This window comes from Andrena cerasifolii, chromosome 1 (assembly GCF_050908995.1).
Source record: "Andrena cerasifolii isolate SP2316 chromosome 1, iyAndCera1_principal, whole genome shotgun sequence".
Classification (NCBI taxonomy): Eukaryota; Metazoa; Arthropoda; class Insecta; order Hymenoptera; family Andrenidae; genus Andrena; species Andrena cerasifolii.
In genome coordinates, this window is record NC_135118.1 from 15,063,336 (window position 1) to 15,086,553 (window position 23,218).

General features: G+C 36.4%; 3 protein-coding genes and 1 long non-coding RNA gene across 5 annotated transcripts; 1 reads left to right on the plus strand and 3 right to left on the minus strand.

The window, feature by feature from the left end:
- Positions 1–2,147: 2,147 nt before the first annotated feature.
- Positions 2,148–6,928, minus strand: Eif4a (eukaryotic translation initiation factor 4A). The gene is made up of 7 exons (XM_076828510.1): positions 6,771–6,928; positions 5,712–5,829; positions 5,260–5,407; positions 5,080–5,189; positions 4,720–4,995; positions 3,431–3,882; positions 2,148–3,256 (listed from the first exon to the last, which is right to left on the minus strand). The coding sequence occupies exons 1-7, from the start codon at positions 6,791–6,793 to the stop codon at positions 3,112–3,114; spliced, it is 1,272 nt and encodes a 423-aa protein (XP_076684625.1). The 5' UTR covers positions 6,794–6,928; the 3' UTR covers positions 2,148–3,111.
- Positions 6,929–10,809: 3,881 nt separating this feature from the next.
- Positions 10,810–12,809, minus strand: Jmjd4 (jumonji domain containing 4). The gene is made up of 4 exons (XM_076828632.1): positions 12,222–12,809; positions 11,813–12,110; positions 11,464–11,734; positions 10,810–11,381 (listed from the first exon to the last, which is right to left on the minus strand). Exons 1-4 carry the CDS (start codon positions 12,454–12,456, stop codon positions 10,926–10,928), a joined length of 1,260 nt encoding a protein of 419 aa, XP_076684747.1. The 5' UTR covers positions 12,457–12,809; the 3' UTR covers positions 10,810–10,925.
- A 3,683-nt stretch (positions 12,810–16,492) lies between these two features.
- LOC143366186 (astakine) lies at positions 16,493–19,497 on the plus strand. 2 transcript variants are annotated; one of them, XM_076807032.1, is made up of 3 exons: positions 16,493–16,642; positions 18,825–18,985; positions 19,048–19,497. In XM_076807032.1, exons 2-3 carry the CDS (start codon positions 18,847–18,849, stop codon positions 19,305–19,307), a joined length of 399 nt encoding a protein of 132 aa, XP_076663147.1. In that variant the 5' UTR covers positions 16,493–16,642; positions 18,825–18,846; the 3' UTR covers positions 19,308–19,497. The 2 variants fall into 2 exon arrangements, with proteins under 2 accessions (XP_076663147.1, XP_076663156.1); XM_076807041.1 differs by having other exon boundaries at positions 16,511–16,620.
- Positions 19,498–19,573: 76 nt separating this feature from the next.
- On the minus strand, positions 19,574–22,270 carry LOC143366234 (uncharacterized). The gene is made up of 2 exons (XR_013084700.1): positions 22,129–22,270; positions 19,574–22,021 (listed from the first exon to the last, which is right to left on the minus strand). It is a non-coding gene; the product is annotated as an uncharacterized LOC143366234 (long non-coding RNA).
- Between the last annotated feature and the right edge of the window lie 948 nt (positions 22,271–23,218).

Consider the following 23,218-nt stretch of genomic DNA (forward strand, 5'->3'; position numbering starts at 1 on the left):
TGGATCGAGAAAATCTAGTAGGTCATAAAGTCATATATCTCGATCAGGCGAGGTCTTCTCGATCCTAAGGACAAAGCTTACCTACCTTTCAGATGTGTATGTGATCCATTTAACTGGAAAGCGTGCTTCGACTAACTTAACCGAAAGTGGAGGGAAACATGAACATGCCCAAGAATGAAGAGATGACTGAAGGAAAACCCATCGACGTAACCTGGAGAACATCGTTTTGATTGGACAAAAGGATCCGAGGAGAACCTTGGAAAGACGTGCCAGAATCGGGGTATGTAGTAGGGCGTTCAGAGGGCATAAGTCAGGAGCATTTTATAAAAGCGGGAAATCGATCTTGGTAGCGAACTGATCTACAATGAGTTTTAATACACAGTATTGCATTAAAACTCAGAATAACCCAAAGATAGTTGTTTTATTTCTTTGAACATTCCTGCGCATCCTCGTAAGCAGAGTACTTCAGCGTGCTTGACGCAGCTCCATGTGCATGAACTGTCTCCGCGCCAGCGTTACCAGTGGTAGTGGGGGTAATGTGTCGTGTCGTCATAGTATTTCCCTCAGAGGGACCTGGCAACGCTGTTCAAGGGCAAAAAAGCTCCACGCGACGGGCAAAACACTATTACGCTTTGTGTCAATCAAGTCATGCGATGGATTGTGGTACGTTACGCGTCATCACACAAATATACCGTAATTGCTGTAGGTGTGCCCCATCTACTACGCGTGGGGAATTGTCTAGCAACTCTGCTCAGCAGCGTTAACCGGGCAAACCCTCTACCGTAGAGGGCTCGCCTCGTCACGGGTATCTATAGATATAGCGACGTCGCGGAGAGCTATATACAATTCCACCTAAGAGTAGACCTAAGCTCCTACCGATTTGCGACCGATCTGCGCAGCTCCTGCGGATCTGGCACACGCGCTTTGCCTGCCGGTTTCCTACCAATCAATAGTATATCCCTGCGCGGAACGAATCTATATACTCGTAGATGGAATTCAGTATATATGCACAATACATATAGGCTAACACAACTTGTGCTCACCATACGAGGATTCTTCCGCTACTATGTCACTGAGTATTAACTGCACTCTAGCACCCTACGCGCCATTTCTCCCCTACTTTTGGCAACGCTGCTACTCAGGACTAAGAACCATCATCCCTGATCATCCCGCTGGAAACACGTAACATCGACTTTTACACCGATAATAATGCTAATACGAAAATGACGCAAATGCGAATATAATATTACGTAATATATTTATAAACTACAAATAAATAGCGCTACGAGGTGTCTTCTTAAGTCAGTGTAAAAGTCGAAGAAATTTTGAAGATTAGAAGTCAGAAATTCAAACGAGTCGATTACTGGCAGAACGGGCACAAAATCTCGTGTCATAGATGGGAATGCAGTTTTCCGTAGCGTGTTTCGGGAGGCACGAGTGGAGTGATCAAGTATTATGTTCAGCAGTGTATACTCGTGAACATTAGAACTATATTATTAAATTCGACATAAAAATTGTTTAATATTACAATAAATTACTTCACATTCGAAATCTATTGTTGATTGACTTGTGCTAATGTATCCTTTCTATTACATTTGTACAACGAAACGATATAAAAGTTCTAACAATGTATGAAATATCGAAAATTTATTATTAGCGAAGCAGACAAATACAGAACTAATGCAGTGAAATTATTTTCATAGTTTTTTATTGACAAGATATAAAATGGTCGTGTGAAAGTTTAGCTCCTATAATTATTAAGAATTATGCAAGCTTATGAATAATAAATCGACAATTATATTATATTATTAATAACTCACAAAAGGTAAGAAACTAAAAAAGGTAATCGATTTACAAAACTTCTACATTGAATCACGAAATTTGGTATTTATTTCCAAAAATATCTCCTTCATTTCTGGACCGGTCAAAATTGCCTGTAAATACAAATAAAAAGCTGTGAGCATTTCTTGAATAATATATACATTTCATTGAACTTGTTCCCGACGTAATCTGGTGATAATAATTTATTGTATTAGTTTACATACTGTCTTAGCATGTATGCCACTCATACAGGGTTTCCATTGTGAAATGAAATTAATATGTATTTGATATTGAACGTATAATGAATGCAATAACAAAAACCACAATTAAAAGGTCAAATACTTTATTTCTTACTGAAGGTATGTTACGTAGGATTTGGGATATACAAAAATTCATATCATCTAAGTCTGAATGTACATCTCCTTCGGCAACGCTTGTGATTAAAATACCCCCTCCAATACCCAACTAAACCTCTGCCTAGAAAAACACGTTGCAATTGCGGTGGTAGAAGCGTCGAAGAAGGGCCACAGAACATGGAATAAACCATCCAGTCGGAGAAGTTGCGTAGGAAAGATGAAATAAAATGATTCAAGATAAAAGTCTTGAAGCTTACAACGAAATTTGATCTCATGGGGTCAAATTGTGAATGCATCCAGACAATATGGAAAATCTTCGATTTTTTTTTATACCAAGTAAAGAACAACCAAATTGGCCGAAGTGCCTCACTTCACACTTTTCTATCGCCTTGCGCAGCAAACACTAACAATCACGGAGATCGTGTATTATTGATTTGATAATACTGCTACTAATTCGTACCGAAAATTGCACCAATTTCAATAACTGCGTAATGGTAGTAACAGGGACACTAGCGATATTAACAGTAGTTATATAGTAGGAATAGTGGCAGGAAAAATAGTAGTAATAAATATTGAACAAGAGGAAAGCGAAAGAGTATACACCAGTGACGGTAATAACAGTAAGAGTAAGAGCAATAGTAATAGAAATAGCAGTATAGTAATATCTGCAGTGATAATTGTAATAATTATAACGTAGTAGTAGTACTAGTTTCTCTAATGTAGCGGATAACTATTCCTGAAATCTACTGTTACAAAATGAAACTGAGATGAGAACGTTGGAATATTTTGGTAAATCGCGTTTACATAAGCGATTGTAGTTCACCAACTCACTCTATATATACTCACACACCATGAGAGATCAGCTGAGAGCTCCGTATTTCACTTACTTTTATTTCTTTTTTTAATTATAATGAATTATAGCCAATAATCAGATTTAAATTAAATCTGCGACATTCATTGGCATTTCATCAATGTGAGTGTTATAGAATTGTTCAATATCTTTTAAGGCCCGTTTGTCGTCGTCTGTCACGAAGTTAATAGCCACTCCTTTACGACCGAAACGACCACCACGACCGATTCTGTAATACAATGAGATATAAAATATTTTTACTTCCAGAGAAATCAATATAATCGGAGTTTTCATTTTTCCTATCAGATCATTTCTATATAATGGACATGAAACTCGACGTTCACAATTGAACGTTTTCAAGGTGTCGTTGCATACTTGTGCTGTTAATCATACTATTACTCACCTATGGATATAATTTTCTCGATTGGAAGGTAAATCATAGTTGATAACAAGTGAAACCTGCTGAACGTCAATACCACGGGCTAGAAGGTCAGTAGTTATGAGGACACGAGATGATCCAGTTCTAAATTGTCTCATGATGAGGTCTCGCTCTTTTTGGTCCATATCTCCGTGCATAGCGGAGACTGTGAAGTCACGACCGCGCATATTTTCTGTCAGCCAATCGACTTTGCGTCGTGTATTACAGAAAATGACTGCTTGAGTGATACTCAGTGTATCGTACAAGTCACAAAGAGTTTCGAATTTCCAATCTTCGCGTTCAACATAGATGAAGAACTGTTTAATACCCTCCAGCGTGAGTTCCTCTTTCTTTACCAGGATACGAATTGGAGCTCGCATAAAGCATTGAGACACATCCAAAACATCGGTTGGCATAGTGGCTGATAGCAATATAACCTGCGGAGCAAAAGATTCGCATTAATTTTTGGTCACGTTATTAAAACAGTGGAAACACTACAATGAATATTTGTATGTTTTCGTTGTTATGAAGTTTTGATATAATTAAAAGTGGCACAAGTACATAAAAAATATTTATGTTTCATTTCTCATGGTTTTGTTGTAAAGTATTTTATCTTTCAATTACTATTGCTATAACAATTCACTACATTAAATATGAAACAAGTATTTGTTCTAAAAAAATAAAAAATAAAAAAATGAGCGTAAAACGTGATTCTACATTTTCGTCTTATACGATGCTGGTAAGCGCATGTTGCATGTAATTTAAATTGATTTTATTATGCCTATGCTATGTATCTTCCTATTAATGTCCTTTACTTTAATTGATATATTAAAATTAAATAGTACAAGTATAACATTTTACACGTGTGTACAAAAAACTTTTTATTTACGATATAATATTATTCTTCAAACAGAGAAATTTTGAAAGAAAATTTTAATAAACGTGTTTGTAATAAATTAAACTCGATCATTTCTATTTATTATGTGCAAATAGGATTAGTTCAATCCTATAGATACTATAACTACATCTAAATCAAACCTGATGAAATCTACACGATAGATGTAGTGGTTGGTTTTAAACGGCCCCAGAAATCGCCCACCTCATTAAACAAAAGTATCCGGTTGTAAAAGAAAGATTCAGCGTTACGTGGGCAAATACATTCGTCGCGTCCGCGCCGAAACGCGCAAATGCCAAGCAACGGACGAAAATCATTCAGTCGTGAAACACAATAATTCCAGTGAAAGAGTAATACAAGAAATATGAACTTCACACACCTGCACTTCATTGGGTAATAATTTGAATACATCATGAATTTGTTCCTTGAACCCACGAGAGAGCATTTCATCAGCTTCATCCAATACAAACAGTTTAATGCTATTGGCTCGTAATGCCCGCCGACTAATCATATCATAAACTCTACCGGGTGTACCGACTACTATGTGGACACCTTGATCCAACTTCCGCATATCTTCACGGACATTAGTGCCACCAATGCATGCATGACATTCAGCATGCATAAAATCTCCCAAAGCAATAACAACTTTCTGGATCTGAAAATCGAAGAGTTTGAATGATGTCTCATTTGCCTTATGAATACACTGGTCGCTATTACAAACGGATTAGCCAGCACGTACTTGTTGAGCGAGCTCACGAGTTGGGGCTAGAATCAAAGCTTGACACTCTTTGAGACTGGTATCGATTTGTTGCAGAATAGAGATTGAAAATGTAGCAGTCTTGCCAGTTCCTATCAAACGTACAGATTGCGTATTAGAATTCCTCGTAACAGAATCACGAATGTAATTCGATTCATTTACCTGATTGTGCCTGCGCAATCACATCGTGTCCTCTTATACATGGCAGAATGGCACGTTGCTGAATTGCAGATGGCTTCTCAAATCCATAAGCATAAATACCACGTAATAACTCTTCCTTTAAATTCATTTCATCGAAATTGTCGACGACCTAATTTATATGCAAGGAAAAGAGAAAAATAAATTAGCGTTCGATATAATTTCATTATTATTTACAACTGAGAGTAAACAATGTTTAAATGGAGCAGAATAGAAATTTTGGGGAAGCGTTCGCTACTCGGCCATGAACCGTCGATGATAAAACTTGGCGTGATATGACTCGATTTATTACGATATTCCACCTACGCCAACTTCAAGAGAACTTGCGAGCGATGTTGGGACAAGTTCTATTTAGATGATAATAATGAATTTTTCGTTGTACAATGTGAAAGGCATGTTACACTTATTTAACTTACAACATGCCAATTGGATTCGATGATCCCATCGGGGTCCATGCCTGATGGGCCATCGTATGTTGGCTGTTCACTTTCGCTAGGACCATTTTTGGGATCTGCTGTCCATTGGTCATCGTTTCTAAAATATAGATAAGATGATAGAATTTAGGAATCTTTTTATTACTACGGCCTGATACATATTCCTTAAATTAGTATAATGAATTATAAGCAACCTAGACATGACTTTCATTAATTTATTGCTTACACTTTACTTCCATAGTAACAATGCATAATACTAGGCACGTCTACTATATGATAATAAAAATAGAACTGCAGAGAAAATTTTTCATTTCCACTTCCAATAGCCTTGAACCACGAAATTCAATATTATACGATTCTAAGTTAATGAATTTTCATTAAAAAAAAGATAATTTTACATAAATATGGCGATGTATGTTACTTGAGACAATTAAACGAGACTATTAAATAGTTATGAGAAGCAACTTATTGACGACGGTAGATGCATTGACAGTGACTCACGCGAAAGCATGCCCAAACAGGTACGGCGAGTTTTAGTCGAAAAGGGGGGCATAGTGCTGATAAATTCTTACGATACTTTTAACACTACTGTACTTTTCTCATTTTCTTCCCGTATTCGTTGCGAAAAACATTAGTTTACTGTGGAATCTTCTAATGAGAAGTAAAACGTGTTTGCACACCAAATAGCATGCAGCATCTTTATGACGAAAATTATTGTACATTTGGAAAGTTTTATGCTAAATATATGAACGATTACAGAGAAACTTTAAATTGTAACAGCATTGGTTATAGAAAATAATAGCAATGGAAAGCTGATATTAATTTGGCGAACAATGTGACAAAAACGAATGCACGCCATGTTGTCAGTCTCGTGTTCATGCATTCGTCGATTGCGGCACTATTTTTTAAGGATATACTATTAGGTGTCGACGTCCAACCGCGCGTAGTGTAGGACTCACAAAAGCACAAAATAAACAAAGAATTTGCAAAATATAAGAAAGCAAGCTTCTTTGGCGATTATGCATGAAAAATCGAACTTACTTTCGCTCGGACGTATGCGACATGTTCCACTCACGGTAGGTCGACGGAAAGGACGAGTTCCTATTGCGTCACAAGAAATATTCTTACAAATGCCGCACAATGGCGCTGCGAACGCTCTTCAAATTTCAGTAATCTTTTCAAGGAAATTCAACTCGCTGCAATTATTCAACACAATTCGATGAGTTTTCGATATCGGCTTACAGAAGCGTGTAATAACGTTTCTCCAGTTCATTCAGTTCCATGATATGTTCCTTCATAAATGATTATTGCGCATAAGGGAAGTGCGTCAATTACCCATAATCCTTTGTGATCTCTAGTGGGGTGTGTGTGGCAAATGCGAATATATTCTTGAGCACTTACCCAGACCTTTTTTCAATTTTAACTTTCCCAAAGAAATCTGTACTTCTCTTTGTATCATTTATTTTTAGCACTTCTTTTATTCACTTTCCCATTATTACTACGCAAATCTGTCACGTATTAAAATATATATTTAGTATTTTTTGTTAATTTTTAAGAATTCTGTTCAACTTCCATAATAAGTATCATCGATGTAATTTTATTTACGGCAGCAACTCTTGAATTTGAAATCGTGATAATTTTATTTCTTACTAATTTTTCCACCTCAGAGAACCTCAATTTAATGAACCTCGTTATACAATCAGTTCTACATTCTTCATGATGCTACAAAATATTTCCACTATTCAGTTCATTAAAATTTTGTCTTACCTATATATAAAACAATCGAAATCAAATTATTCATTTAATAGTTTACGAACAATGTATATATAAATGCATGAATAAAATCATGAATTAATATAAATAGGTATGTATATTTATTTGTCTTCCACTTGTTCGTATATTTTATACATATCAGTGTATGAATTTAAGTACCCTGTTCCAAACACCTCAAGTGACCGTCAGATATCCTTTACATCGCATATTAATATTTCTCCGCGAAAGTCTAAGGTCCAACTTCTTCTTCATGTTTTTCTAGTTTAATGTATGTTCGGAGATAAATACATTTGTACAATGAATTTATCTGTATATGTATAAATTTCTTAATTACATATAGCGTATGCATATATACATGTGTATGTCACTTTATGAATTTATATACATTCACAGATAAATATTTTGATAATTACAAAAGCTGATATTTGCTCTTAGAATTTATCACTCTTCTTATTCTAATACAGTCTGTAACAGCTTGTACAATTACAAGAAATAAGATCGATAGAAATGTGGGTAAAATATTTCAACAATTAGTTGTAATTAGGTCAATTTTTGCCATTCGGCCTCAAAATGGGGTTACATGGGTTCTGTGTATAAGTGTTTCTGGGTGGGTTAACTCAAAATTGTGTTTCTGCTTAGCCTCCTTCCTTCGTCTGAGGCTTTCTCTCTTCTCCTTTTTTCCAGATCGATACGCATCCACTCCGCTCCTTCTTCTTTTCCCTTTAGTATCTCTCTTATCGTTACGTTTTCCCTTTTCAGCTTCTTGCAGTCTTGTAACATGTGTCCCGGCGTCTCTCTTGCCCCTTTACATAATCCGCAGACTGTATCTGTCTCTTCTTTCCAGTATATAAATACAAATTCTGTCATTAATGTTCCAGAAAAGTAGATTTAGCTTAAATTTCACGAAGCCGAGTTAAATGAATTATATAAACCTTTAACAGGATTTTAATAACTGAAAAAATTAAATGTAAAAAATATTACGTAAGGAGGGAGTTGCAATATCAAATCTTACGAATTCTTTGGCTTCTGCCTCTATAGTTTTCGTTTAGGTAAATTGCTTTCTGGTTATCCATAATTTCTGTATCTCCTAGTACTTCTTTGCTCTAGTTCCTCAGCAAAATCTTTTCCTTCCTTCCTTTTTATTTCCATTCCTTGGATATCCATAATTTTTTATCTATAGTATCACTTTTCTTCCCGTTTCAACTTTTTCTCTCCTTGCTTCGCGTCTATTTCCCTCCAGCAATCTCGTATTATTTTATTCTTGTTTACCTGTTTCGTTTTCTCTTCATATTTTATTGCCCTTCTCCGGGCTTCTATCCTTACTTTGCCCATTTTTGTTCTCTTCAAAATTAGGTACGCTGGTGTATTGAAGTCCAAACCTAAGTCCACCTTCTGTGTTTCTCCTGTATTTTCTCTACTTTTTCTGCTTCCATACATCCCCAAATTTCTGACGCGTACATCACGATACTTCTAACTATGCTTCTGAATATTCTGATTCTTCTCTCAAAATTGTTCCTGAACTTACTTCGTCTTATTTCCCGTATCTGCGCCATTGCTATTCTTACTTTCTTTATGACTTCGTTTATTTGCACCTCTCTTCTCCCATTTCTCTAGAAATTATACCCTAAGTATTTAAACTCCTTCACTTCTTCCAGAATATTTCCCTGTCAGTACCAGGAGATTCTTCATTCTTATTCTCTTCTCTTCCTTTATGGAAAAACAGGACCTTTGATTTCTTTGCGCTCAATTGCAACCATTCCCCTTCTGGATATTTTCCGAATCTTCTTGTCATGTCCTTAAGATCCAAACTCTTCTCTCGCCTCCTCTCTTTCTGATTTTCCTCCCGTTTTCTCCTTTTATATCCTCTATGTAGTTCTGCTACCAGAGGCTGGGCCGTTTTAGGATCGTCGTAGGCCCTAGGCACTTTTGCAAAAAAACTGTATTTTTTAAGCCCTTTCAATTTATTGTTCACATCATTCAATTGTTAATATATTTACATTATTTTTTAAATTAAATTATATTTTCAATTTTGTTTTTGTTACATCAGGAGGGTACATTCCTATTTAAAATTTCATTTTTAGACTTTCGTAGGCCCTAGGCATAGTGCCAATTGTGCCTATTCGATAAGACGGCCCTGACCAGAGGCGTATGGTCTGTTTCAACTCTTTCTTTCATTGTGAATTTCTTGATATCTTGTTTCGCCTTGACATTTGTTATTATATAATTAAATGAAGAGAAAACGTTCTACGTGCCAATGTTAATACTATGGTATAGAATTTTAAAGTAATTTTCCCTTGTAAATAAGTTACCAACACAGCTAAATGATGGTACCGCTAGTACATCCAATGGCACGTCCGTAGAAAACAATGTAAGAGCCAATTAAGCGATAGGTAAATAGGATTGGCACTTACAGTGCTTGTAACTTTAACTGAATGGCACATTTTGTTTTCTTTACAACTAAGAGGTGGCACACACAGGGTTTTCTACAAATACAATTCTTTTTTTCATGAATTTGGACGATATTAATGCAAAGATTAGAAAATTTTGCGATGTATTTGGGTTATTGTATACTTAAGCGTATTTAGCATTGAAAACAAATTAAATTTCGTAAATAATTTAAAATCAGAGAAGCCTTTTTCTCTCCTGAAAAATTTGATTTTTGGTACTTACAGTGTTTTCTACAAGGACTTTTCAATTATGGTGCTCAATTTCGGTTTTGTATAAGTATGTATATATATTCTCCTTTTTTATCTCTCTCCACATTCCCGTTCAGAATATTCCATTCTCTTTCCTCTACCATCTATAATAACTTTCCCTCCGTGTTTTTAACTTTGTCTTTTGACATCCTTACGTCATGCTTTTCTTCTGTTCCAAAATCATCCCCTTCCTGACCAATTCTTGCATTAAAATCTCCTCCAATTGTCAATTTATCCACCTCCTTCGCCTCTATTATTATCTGATTTAAAATTCAACTCTTATTTCGTCTCCTGTACACTGTTATTATTCCCGATTTTACATTTCGTATCTTTATTTTTCTCTCTCGACTATGTTCCTTTCCCTCCTTTGTTTCCTCTTCTTCTATGCCTGTGATAATTCAACCTATCCCCCTTCAGTGAACTTGCCAAATCTCGGAAAACCACACTCACTGAAGCCTCGGTTTCAGTGGACCTGCCACATCCTGGGAAAGCACACTCACTGAAGCCGGGGCTTGGTGATATATTGCTTTACTGTAAATTGTCTCGATACCATTGAGCAATTACAAATACAAATGTAATTAATATTCTTATAATTATATATAAAACTGTGATGTTACAAACAATATATTTATTATTTACAGAAATTATACTATTTACACATTATAAGTAAAATAAAAAATATTTTCACTTCTCGCTTTCATTTTTAGTTTAAGATTTAGATAAGATTTTATGCACTGAAAAGATTCTCATAATTATGTGATTGTAGTACGACTAAAATTTTGTTTAATAGTTTGTGGGCTTGCTTTTTTTCACAAATTAATTCATAAATCGATTTCTCTTCTGTATCGTTAATAAAATCTATTAATACTAATCGGATTGAATTAAGATCAAATATACAGTGATTTATTCCAAATGTATATTTATTGAAGCTTCTTATTTCATCGTTCTTTGAAATCTTGTTTAAACGTTGTTTAGCTATAAATATTATAAAATCAAGAAATTGATCGTAATCCATTCCATATGTTGATTTTAGTATTAACTGACAATGCTCTCCCCAATTGTTCATATCCTTGCAGTCACTAACTTCTTCCATAACAGAAGATAATTCCTTTTTTAATCCTCGCCATACATCCAAGACATTGCATCCATTTATCCAATTATGATTAATAGAAATTGTATCTTCCTATTAGGGAGTAACATATTAAATGCATTATACATATATAAGATGATTTTTTTGTTCAACGGTAATAGTTGATCTAAGTTACCAAATTCCAAACTTGATGATGCCATCCAGATGGTATAAATATAATTTCTCCTTGCTTTTGAATTATGTCGATGTATTTTAATGTGCGTTTATCGTAAGCTTTGTATTTTTTATAATCATTAAGTTCTTCCGATGTCGCGTCATATATCAACTGGCCATGAATATCTCTTAAAAAATCTTCTTGATGTGGCGGAAAAAGTAACCAACGCTTTTTTCCTACTATATTCGCCGACCAACTATATGATGAAAACACATCTGCATGCAATGGCGTCCTAAACATGATAAAAGGATTGTTCATTAATAATGCATGCACCCAAAACCAACTTATTATTTAAGTAGTATATTTTTACCATGTTCCTTTTGGTCCCATATACACAAACCTATAATCATCGTTCAATTCAGGATTTGCTAAATAATATTCATTTAACCAGTCGGATGCAAAGTATTCAGGAACGTCATAAATAGGATCGTTAGGAAATAATTTCCGACAATGCCAATCTTTTAAATACAAAAGAGGCATAGTATTTGAATAGTTACTTTTTATATACTCTATCCAATAGTTTATATAATCTCTCATCTCCATATCATCTGTAGATTGAGAATTATAATATTTTTTATTACAATCTGCAACTGGTACCACATAATTTCCTAAAAAAACACAATTTTATTAATATAATATATTCCACTTTAAATAACTTATATTTAAAGCAACGTGAAAAAGTGTACACTAACATTCCTGCAGAATTTGAAAATATTTACCAAATAATATATCGAGGACATTAAAGTCAGGTGTATTATCCAAATTCCATTGTCTTCTACACGACCAATTATCTGTCACGTTCGATTTAAATATACATGGTTTGTTCGAAATTAAATACTTTGAGAAAAATTCGTCATATGTCATTGAGGGACTGACATAATCTATCCAATCGATTATAACGTTATTTTTATCATCGGATAACCTTCCGTTTTTTATCTCGAGCACTTCTAGCATCGTGCACTTTCACTTTTCACTAAACTTAATAACTGAACTTCATTATTTCTTTATATGTAAACAGTACAGGTAGAAATCAACAATGACGTATAGCTGATTTTAGAACCTCATAATGTTATTTTCTAAACAGACACAATGTCACACATCCTATTTTAATATTGCCTTGAAAATTTAGCAATTAACGCCTGCGCTCATTTGACGTAATAGTATATATTATTTTTTATCTTTATTTATCATCACGTTTATTACATGTGCCATCTAGTGAATTAGGCTATGATAACATGACAACCAATGACAACTGACAACAACTAATTTTTTTTACCATTTTTACTACCTACACTGCCGTCAACTGCCGTATACAAAATACTTGTCAATCCCGAATCTGGCCTTCCGAGGCATGCTATGGTCGTTATGGAAAACCCTTAGAGCATATATACATGGAGGTCTCATGGCCCCTTGTTTCCTGTGGATCCAGTCAAGGATCGGCGGGCTTAAGCTACGCTGATGGAGGGGGTAGCACCTACATGACCGGTGGTAATGGGTGCGTGAGGCGCCACGATGGAGACGAATAGTGATCCTCTAGGAAATGAGCGGAACAACGTGTGTCGTCGCTGATTGGGTGCCGCGATTTTGGAGCAAAAGCGGAAGTAGACAGAGAAAGAAACTGTAAAAAAAAGAAAGAGACAGAAATACTGATAGAAAGAGACAAAAATACTGACGGAAAGAGAGAGAGAAATACTGATAGAAAGAGATAGAGAAGTTTACTTTCGGTTTTGCTCCAAGATGGCTGCGGTTATACCGATCACTCCCTAGAGGATCACTAGAGACGAACCAACACCAGCGCCAAGCGAGTGAAGCGGCGGTCAACCAGCGTCGACAATATATTTACCGGTGACGCTGATTGGCCGTGGTGTCGGTTCGCGTTGGCGCCACTTGGCTGGCTTGGCGTTGGCGTCAGTTCACGCACTCGTTACCACCGCTCCTGTAGGTGTTTCCCCCTCCATCAGCGTAGCTTAAGCCAGCCGATGCCTGGATCCAGTTGCCGACCAACATCGTGCGAGAGAGAAAGCATCGTGTGAATTGGTGCGAGAGAGAAGAGTATAGCTTCCTAATCGACTGTAATGCGCATGCACCGATACCGTGCGAGTGAGAGAACTATAGATTCTCAATCGCCCGTACTGCGCATGCACCAATATCGCCAGCGACTATCGGTGGTTGCTACGATTATCGAAAATTCTGGAATATTTACACTCCATTCCATATAAGAGCGGACCCACGTCCCTACCGATTTACGACTGATCTGCGCAGCTCCCACGGATCTGACACACGCGATTGGTCATAGCACTTTTGCGATTGGTCGTAGCACTTTCCCCGCTGGTTTCCTACCAATCAACAGTATATCCCTGCGCGGAACGAGTCCGCTCTAAAGTGGATTGCAGAATAGAAAGGTCAAATATTAGTAGATAGAGAATTGTATATAATCGATATAAAAAGTATATAGGAGCGAGATTTGAAAGCGGACGTTTACGTATTGTCTTGCAAAGTATGTATGTGCATACACCAATTTTTTTTTTAATTGTATTTGAAATAGTATAAACTACTTGTCGATCGATGTACCAATTTATGTACCTGCGCCGAGACATAAATTTCAATCGTTGCAGACACGCTGCTTTCTATTGTTAGGCGTTGAACGCTTGGGAGCTTAACTTGCAGGGCTGGCTTAAAAATTTGAGGGCTCTGGGCTAAAAAAATTTAGCGCCCAACACCTCACGTAAGTACCAACTCTATACACCGTATAGGCTGCGGTTTCTTCCAAACTGGTGCAAGGCGGTACATCGTGTAGAATTAACGATGGCATGTCTCTGCTCTCATACAAAATTGAAATGAAAAAGGCATTTCAACATGTCTTGGATATCACTGGCGCCCCTGAGCTATAGCCCGTTTAGTCCACTGGATAAGGAGACCCTGTTAACTTGTGCAATTATAATAAATGGTACCCGCAGCGGCATGTACAACTTACAGACATATATGTATCCGCATACCTACATATCATGCACACCAAGGAAAACGAATTAATTACCGAAGAGGAAATCTGCTGGTTTGAAGATAACGTAAACTAGAAACTAACATAAGAGTAACCACGCAAAAATATGAAGCAACTGTTAATAGCGCTTTAGCATGCAGGTATAATGTAGTACCTACTTGGCTTCGCCCGAGATTTAGATTCTGATTTTATGGAAAAAGAATTTTTTTTAGTTTCTTTTTATGACAATGTCACATTCACCCAGATTAGTCAGGCATATTGAACTGAGGCAAATTTCGCGATCCCAGAGTTTATCGTTCGAAAGTTTTTAGGCAACAGACAAACACACAAACTATATAAGCTTTCTGTTTTATATATTAACATGTGAGCGCGAGCGTGCGATGAACCCTAGCTCGACTTTGGATCCTTGATGAGAAAATATCGTCCACCTTAATTATTCCTAGGGTTCCCTGTCGATCGCAAATTAAACCCAATGCAATAATATTGCATCGTATTGACATTGTTGTGTTAATAGAAACTGACTACTTAGAATCATTAATTATTAATCAGTATAGCCGCGCAACTTCAGGATCTGATGCGATCTTACATCGCGGGATTCCCATTCGATTGATTACGTAGTACCGTAATAATAAACGAACGATCTCTCACTGAATTTACGTGGCGGCAAAATCTACCAAGTCTGTTATATATGTGTGTGCGTAGTTGATTAGGATTAGAATATTTCAACTTCATTGAATAAGAACTGAGCGCAAAATTATTTTATTAACCGACTTCAAAAAGGAGGAGGTTATAGATTCCACCCGTATGTATTTTTTCTATGTTTGTCCCCGCATTACTCCTCAGTATATGGATCGATTTTGATGATCTTTTTTTTATTTAAAAGACGACGATGTCCCGGTACTCCCATTATACACTGCATCAATATTGGCTCAGTATTTTGCAAAGTACTGGTTAATTGAAACTTCGCCTTATAATGTAATTTTTGTATTTCATGTATTCTCGCATTTTAGAGTATTTCCGCGCGTTGAGTTGTTGACCTCGTGGCTGTATTTTATTTTTATTTTTTATTTTTTTACTATTTAGTTATTTAAGTTACATAACTACATTTATTTGTAAAATATGAGTAGGCCTACAAAAAGAGCTGATTGTAAAAAAAGAACCATTTGCTATAAATGGAAGATTCGAAAAATCAGCGATTTGAAAAAGTGAGAATAAAGATCTCTTAAATTAGTTAAGTGTAACTAATTTAAGAGATCCTTATTCTCACTTTTAAGTTAAGAGTAACTAATTTAAGAGATCCTTATTCTCACTTTTAAGTTAAGTGTAACTAATTTAAGAGATCCTTATTCTCACTTTTAAGTTAAGTATAACTAATTTAAGAGATCCTTATTCTCACCTTTTCAGTCGCTTATTTTTGGAATCTTCCATTTATAGCAAACGGTTCTCTTTTTACAAGCAGCTCTTTCTGTAGGCCTTCTCATATTTTATAGATAAATGTAGTTATGTAACTTAAGTAACTAAATAGTAAAAAATTAAAAAATTAAAATAAAATGAAACCAACTTCAAAAACATAAAACAGCACTAAAAAGTAAAAAATAATTTTGTCCGTTATTTAATCCACGACTATCAATTTCTTTGATTTTTTTCTCCAAAAATAGGGAAAAAACAATTTCTTACTTTTTGTGCATTTCTACGTTTCTGAAACCGGTTTTAATTTATTTTTAAATTTTTTCGATCTTTTCAAAAAAATCGATAACCGAACTAAAAAATTGATAGTCGTAGAGTAAACAAGGGAGAAAAATATTTTCCACTTTTTAGTGCATTCTTATGTTTTTGAAGTCGATGTTAATCATTTTTTTTTGCTCCGAGAACATTTACGTGTATGTGCGCACTATCATATCGTATGCAATAAAGGATTATATAGTATAAGTATACAGATTTCGTATGTAATTTCGGCAGACGATTATCATAGATGTGACTCAAGCGACCCGTGTGTTTGGAGGAACGACATGTCGAGCGAAGGAAGAGTCGATATAAAAACAAACGACTCATCCGTACGCGCGATCAAATTCCGACAAGTGTTTGCCGAGTGTGGTCAAGGCGAAAATCCGTGAGCGCAGGTTCGAATACGAATACGAATACGTATGTATAATCTCATCATTTTGTGCTGTTCGTCTTTTGCAAAATAAGATAAGCAGACGTAAACATCGTCGCGCACTACGATTGAACAATTGAAAACAGTGCTGGAAGCATTATGGATTGGGGGTGTTGAAATTAATCAAAATTCGACCAGCTAGTTAATCGTGGCATTAAAGTTACAGCTACATCCGATTAAGGATATCCACGCGAGTATTCTTTGTACATATATATGCCTGTGTAGGTAGGTACCCACTTAGATATAGCGCATAGCTACCTGCGACGCAAAATCATCGCACAAATCAGGACAATCGAACTTTTCCTTGCGCACAATCGTGCACCACGTTCAATATTGTCAAAATCTGGCGTAGGGATTAATCTGGCATAGGGATTAATCTGGCATAGGGATCATTCTGGCGATTCGTCTCCTTCAATTTACTAGGTATAATCGACTGAATTAGAACGAAAATAAATAATCATGTATGGGTTACAGTTTTTAAGGTTTCAGCAATAGCAATGTTTTTTTGATAGTTGCTTTAGTCATTATATGTAATTAGTCGTCCGTAAAACGTTATTGTCTCCGCGCGTCGGGTACATAAGGAATTATGTAATTTTCATGTCAATGATATTTGATTATGAACAGAAGAAAGGTGGAGGTCAGAATAATCGGAAGAAGCACGCGATATCTACGGAACATTGAAATTAGGCCACGCGTGGGACAAAAACGTCACCTCCCGTGGTGTACTTGCTACAGTTTATCGAGAAATGGCGGGATTCGGGTTCAGAGAAGACGATTTTCTTATGTGTGACTCGAATACATCGACAAGTCGATACATATATGTAGGTGTAGGTATAATGTAGGCTGGAACTTTTTGCGTGATTCGAATGGGCAAAAGATTGCACTGTTGATGCAAACTCCACACTCCAGCTATGTACAGACACGTGTATAGGTACATATAGGTATGGCGGTTTATAGATATTTTTTAAAGCTCATATCTGAAACGATGCTAAACTTGAGATTGTATAGCTGTAATTGTAAGCAGGGCCGGCGCGAGGATGGTTGGCGCCCTTATGCAAGAAAATTTTTGGCGCCCCCAAATTTTTGCACCTGTTTTCTATTTAATTTTTTTTTGTCTCTACGAGGTACAATAAAAGAAATACATTTACATTTTCTTTACGTGGGAGTTGGATTCCTGTATTATTAAGTGTGCGATACAGTCTTTCAGCGCCCCCTTCGACTGGCGCCCTTATGCGGCGCGTAACTTGCATAATGGGTTCCGCTGGCCCTGATTGTAAGCACAATACACGATTAACGATTAAGGGGTTGTATTGTACCCAGTCAGAAAAGAGGCGAATGTTTGTGAATTTTTTTTTGAAAAAGCGGAAGTATATATTTTTACAGTACTTCTTGCACTTAAAAGAGCAACATTTAAAGAACATTTGGTAATTTTTTCGTAGAGAAATATTTGTTTATAATAAAGTTACGACCGACAGCCAAGAAGCCTTTTTAAAAATCTGGTTTTGCGGTGAGCACCGCCATTCGGAACCAGATTATCTAAAATCAGAAAACAAAGATGATTTCGTTAGTATCCTCTGATTAACGGAGGGAATTTCCGAAATATTAATTTAAAACCAAATGGCTGTTATTTGAAGTTGAAGTCCTGATTTTTAATTGCGATAAATCACGCAAAAAAACGGACTTCAACTTTAAATAGCCGCCATTTAGTTTTAAATTAGTATTTCGGAAATTCCCTCCGTTACTCAGAGGATACTTTAATATACTAACGAAATCTTGTTTGTTTTTTGATTTTAGATAATCTGGTTCCGAACGGCAGGGCTCACCGCAAAACCAGATTTTTAGAAAGGCTTCTTGGATGTCGGTCGTAACTTTATTATAAACAAATATTTTTCTACGAAAAAATTACCAAATGTTCTGTAAATGTTGCTCTTTTAAGTGCAAAAAGTTCTGTGAAAATATATACTTCCGCTTTTTCAAAAAAAAATCACAAACATTCGCCTCTTTTCGGCCGCCTGACTAGGTACAACCCCTTAATTGGAATAAATATATGGTTCGGGGCGATTTCCATGCGGTCTGTCTGAAGCGAATAACGCGCAAGAAAATTGTATGTAAGTACATACTACGTAGATACTATATACATATGTGTAACATTTAACGTTTTGTTTGCAGGAGTCGGCGATCATAAATAACAATGACATCGTTGTCGATTTGTCTTACGTCTTTTCTTCTGTTTGCATTAAGTGGTGTCTCCCGCATGGAGAGTATTAGACCAGACTACATACATTGTCAGACCAATTTAGAATGTGAACCGGGCTACTGTTGTACTATAGGTATATATTTATACTTGTTCCCTTATACCTTATAAAGGAATTAATATAATACGTGATTCTAGGGCCGATGAGGTACAGTATTCCGCAATGTAAGCCTATGCAAGAGGAAGGAAATATATGCAGACCAGGCAGCGTTTCCACGCTCAACATGACTGCGACGTATCCTGACGGAGCTGAGGTATTATTAACCGATGTTCATTACATCCTCTGTCCCTGCGTCGACGGATTAGCCTGCGATACAAAAGAAGGCGTTTGCAAGAATGCGGGTGAAAAACGGGACGCGAACCGTCTGCTTGGTGAAAATAGCAAGCCAGATGATTAATACATTACTTCTGCTATAATAAGATAACCGGCCGCCAATGTATATATGTACGATCGATGTTAAGGGGTAAAACCACTCTAGAGGCAGAAAAAAAGACCTGAATTTGACAATTTATTTTGGGAGTATGACAAACGGAATAGAATTCCTTTTCAGAGGGTTTATTTAATACATATTGACGTACGAAAAACAATTTTTTTATTGTCATTTTTATGCAAAATGGTGGCGATAGAGCCCATCGTCGAAAACAGTTTTTTTTTTTAAAAAAAAAAACACCGCCACGGGAGGACGGATTTCTCGGCATGTATGAGTCCTGGAACAAAAAAACAAAAACAATTTATAATCTATATACAATTGGCTTTGGAAGTACGTAGGGATTTTTTCTTTAATCAATTTTTGTGGAAGTGGTGCACTTTTTAAGAAACGAATCGATTTTTCGCCCTAAAAGTGAGCATTAAATTGTTTATAAAAAAAAGTTTACATTCAATCAAAAAACGGCTACGTACTTCCAAAGAGAATATTGTTGTGAAGCTACTGTAAAAATTTCAAATCGATCCATGCAATAGTCTCCGAGATATCCGTCCTCCCAGTTTGAAAAAAAGTGGTTTCGTGAAAACCGCGTTTAATGTTTTATGAACACTTTAATCCTTGAAATTTTTGTTTGCCTCTAATCTGCGATGCCTGCACCATACATTTGGCCATCCAGGTCGAGGTTCGTCTCCTCCTCTTCCTTCCTAGATTCTTTTAAGGATATTCGAGCCTTTTTTGCGGCATCGCTAAGCGATCTCTCGGAAAAGTCGATGCGGCGCTCGTCAGTTTCCACGCAGAAGTTATAACAGTTCGACCTAATTGTCATACCCAAATTCTGCATGAGCCTCATGACAGTTGATAGGCCGTCATTATATATGCCTGCATTAATATAAACTGCTGTGTCGAGAACATGTTTGCCGCTGGAAGTCGATTTCGGAGCCATTGACCAGGCTGTGGCGTTAAAGCTCTCGTTGCTATTTTGCGTAAAGCTCACACATACACGTTTGTGTAGTATTAGCGTACACTGGTGACCTCTCGAGGAACCCTAAGAACCGTCTGCTTTGTAGTTAATAGGTTAACTTATTATTTCGAAAGGTAAAAGTAGTACAAAAACGAGGAATCACAGCGCGCCGCGTGACTGCTCAGCGCGCGCTCTAGGCGCTGCGGCAAAATCGGTAATTAACATTTGTTTTCCACTATATATCAAATTAACGAAAGAAGCTGTAAAATTGCATATGTACACACGCACACCCTTGATTGCGTACGTGGTAAAATAAAGACGGTACAGACACGATTGCATTTCTTTGCAACGCACGGCAAAAGGCCGCCATCACTCCATAATTAATTGTAATTCCTGCCGTTAGTAGCGCTGTAATCTTTTTCTATTCCGAATTATAAACGTTAGATTTGACAAGAGAATTGCAAACGGAGAAAACTTGAGTAAGTAGTATTAGAGAGGGAAAGAGGTGATTAATTAACATTGCCATTATCAGTATGACCAACTGTGATTCTGTGAGTCCTACAATGCAGTCTTAAGAATAAGTAGCGACTGTGAATACCGTCCTGAAAGAAGTCGATCCTCCTTCTTCAACCCCACGCAACGAGGCTCTATCCTGCTATCCTTCAGGAATCAGGTCCATGGTTTTCCGTAGTGTGCCTCGCGAAGCAGGAGTGGGGTCGCCAAGTATTTTGCACGGCAGTGTAAAAGGAAACTGTTTTCAAGTTAAACTTTAGTTTTATTCTAAACGTAAGTCTGAACTGTTCAGGAAGGCGTTTACTGACGGAATGCCTCTAGCGTTGTAAAGCAATCAAAGCATCCTCTGAACTCCTCGACAGAGATGGATTATGGTCAGTTGAGGCCCCGGGCGCAAAAGGAAATATTGGGCCCCTTACAAAAAAGGGAAAGACAGGAAAAATAAAATCACGTTAACCATATTTTTAAACACATAAACAGATTATGTACTCATAATGTTTTAATTTCGATAAAATTTGAATAAAGTATATGTATAATATAATTAATAATACAATTATAATCACAAAGTTTTGAACTAATAGTTGAACATACGAAAAAGTATGGTTATAATTAATGATACTATACGTATAATAAACTAATAATTAGACATTTAAACAACAAAAATTATAGAACTTTACTTAAAATTACAAAAGTGAAAAATTTAAATAAATTTTTTTCTTGCTTTTTGTTTTGCAAACTTATTAACTATCTCGTCACAATCAATGATTTTAAGTAACTCGCTCTCTATATATAAAATAGCCATATTATTTCATCTTTCCTCCGACATTGAGTTTCTTAGATAATTTTTTATTCTTTGTAGACAAGAAAAAGGTTTTTAATCCTATTTCGAATAGGTTTTTAATCCTATTTCGAAAACTTGTTGCTGCTTCAAGTATTTCTTCCATAGAGGCAACTTCACCACTACTGACATAGCTTGAAATTTTTTTTTTGTCATAGGCCGTATTTAAGCTTGATTTTCAATATCCAGGTTCCAGAGGCCACAAAACGATTGCAATTCAATTCACGGGCATATGTCAGGGCCCATTGTTGCAGCGTGGATGTTGTGACTTGCTCGAAATTTTCCCAGATTTGTTCGAATCTTTTGAAAGTCATATCATGAATGGCTTCATATTTGTCAACCACAGTTCCCGCTGCAGCGATTTCTGCTTCCCAACTGGAAAAATGAAAATAATTATGAAGAACACGTACATTTCCATTACATTTATTTAACACCTAATATTCACATATGTCTAATAATAATACGAATGAAATTAGTCTTACATTTTTAAACATGCCTTCTTTTTCAATCGCCTTGCCCCTCGTTTGTGCAATGTCGCAAGTGACCAGTTCAGGTGAAAAAGGGTGTTTCTTTAATTATAATTTTATAGCGATTAATTGCATTAATCATTTCACGAAATGCACTGCTCTATGCAATTGCAATTCCGTGTGCACCTCATAGTTTGGCAAATTATGTTATCAAGTGCATAGATTTATAAACATGAAAACTTCAGTTAAACTCAGTGAGAACCTTACAAAACGTATGGATCAGTTATAGGTATACATAAAATAGAGCTAAAAATTACTGTTTTGTTGAAGTGTTGTCATAACATACGAGTATAAATAGACACTGTACGTTTCTAACCTCGACTACTTCCCTCGTTTTCATAAATTTACCGGTACGATAGAACGTACTTGCATCAGGAAGCTTACTTTTGTAAACAAATTTACAAATACAGTGCAAAATAACATAGCAATAATTGAAGATTTGTTGTCACATCGCATTCACGTTGTCCCTTGTTTTCGTCTGGTATGTAACTATGTATGCAAGTACATGCATACAATACAGTCATACATCCAGCAGCCGACGATGTAATAATTTCATACGCATCTAGCTGCGCATCGTTTGAAGCTGAACGCAGGAAGGGATACATATGCCAACATATGCACCTACCTACTAACATGCATACGCATCTGCGGTAGTGCAGCGAGATTTTTTAGTCGGGTGTAGAAATGTTCACGAAACGGACGCCACCATGTGAAGTTGGGCCACACGCCATCATAACTTGTGTTATAGAGTCACAATCGAATGAGCCGGCTCGATGTACAATACAATAAAAAGAAAATGGGAATAAAATTTATATATGTATAGAGAGTGTAGTGGGGAGGGAGGAAGAGACAGAGAGACAGAGAGAGAGAGAGAGAGAGGTGCGCGCGCTCACGCGCACGTGAATAAGGGGAACAGAGAACAACATACTGCTAGGTCAGAGCGCTGGTAACGTAAGTAAAACAAGTCGATTGACCCGAGGTGCAATCGAAAGCATGTACGATCGATACAATTTGTAATGTAAAATCGTTTGCTAGAAAAAATTAT

Bases quoted from the DNA above. Each gene is read 5' to 3' on its own strand.
- Eif4a (XM_076828510.1), bottom strand. From the start codon at position 6,793: ATGTCGCATACGTCCGAGCGAAA. The intron at 5,830-6,770 runs GTAAGTTCGATT...TCTATATTTTAG, and splicing joins TCGCATACGTCCGAGCGAAA to AAACGATGACCAATGGACAG. The intron at 5,408-5,711 runs GTAAGTTAAATA...CATATAAATTAG, and splicing joins TCGAATCCAATTGGCATGTT to GTCGTCGACAATTTCGATGA.
- Jmjd4 (XM_076828632.1), bottom strand. From the start codon at position 12,456: ATGCTAGAAGTGCTCGAGATAAAAAACGGAAGGTTATCCGATGATAAA. The intron at 12,111-12,221 runs GTAAATATTTTC...GTGTTTTTTTAG, and splicing joins TGTCCTCGATATATTATTTG to GAAATTATGTGGTACCAGTT. The intron at 11,382-11,463 runs GTAACTTAGATC...ACTCCCTAATAG, and splicing joins ATCATCAAGTTTGGAATTTG to GAAGATACAATTTCTATTAA.
- LOC143366186 (XM_076807032.1), top strand. From the start codon at position 18,847: ATGACATCGTTGTCGATTTGTCTTACGTCTTTTCTTCTGTTTGCATTA. The intron at 18,986-19,047 runs GTATATATTTAT...ACGTGATTCTAG, and splicing joins GGGCTACTGTTGTACTATAG to GGCCGATGAGGTACAGTATT.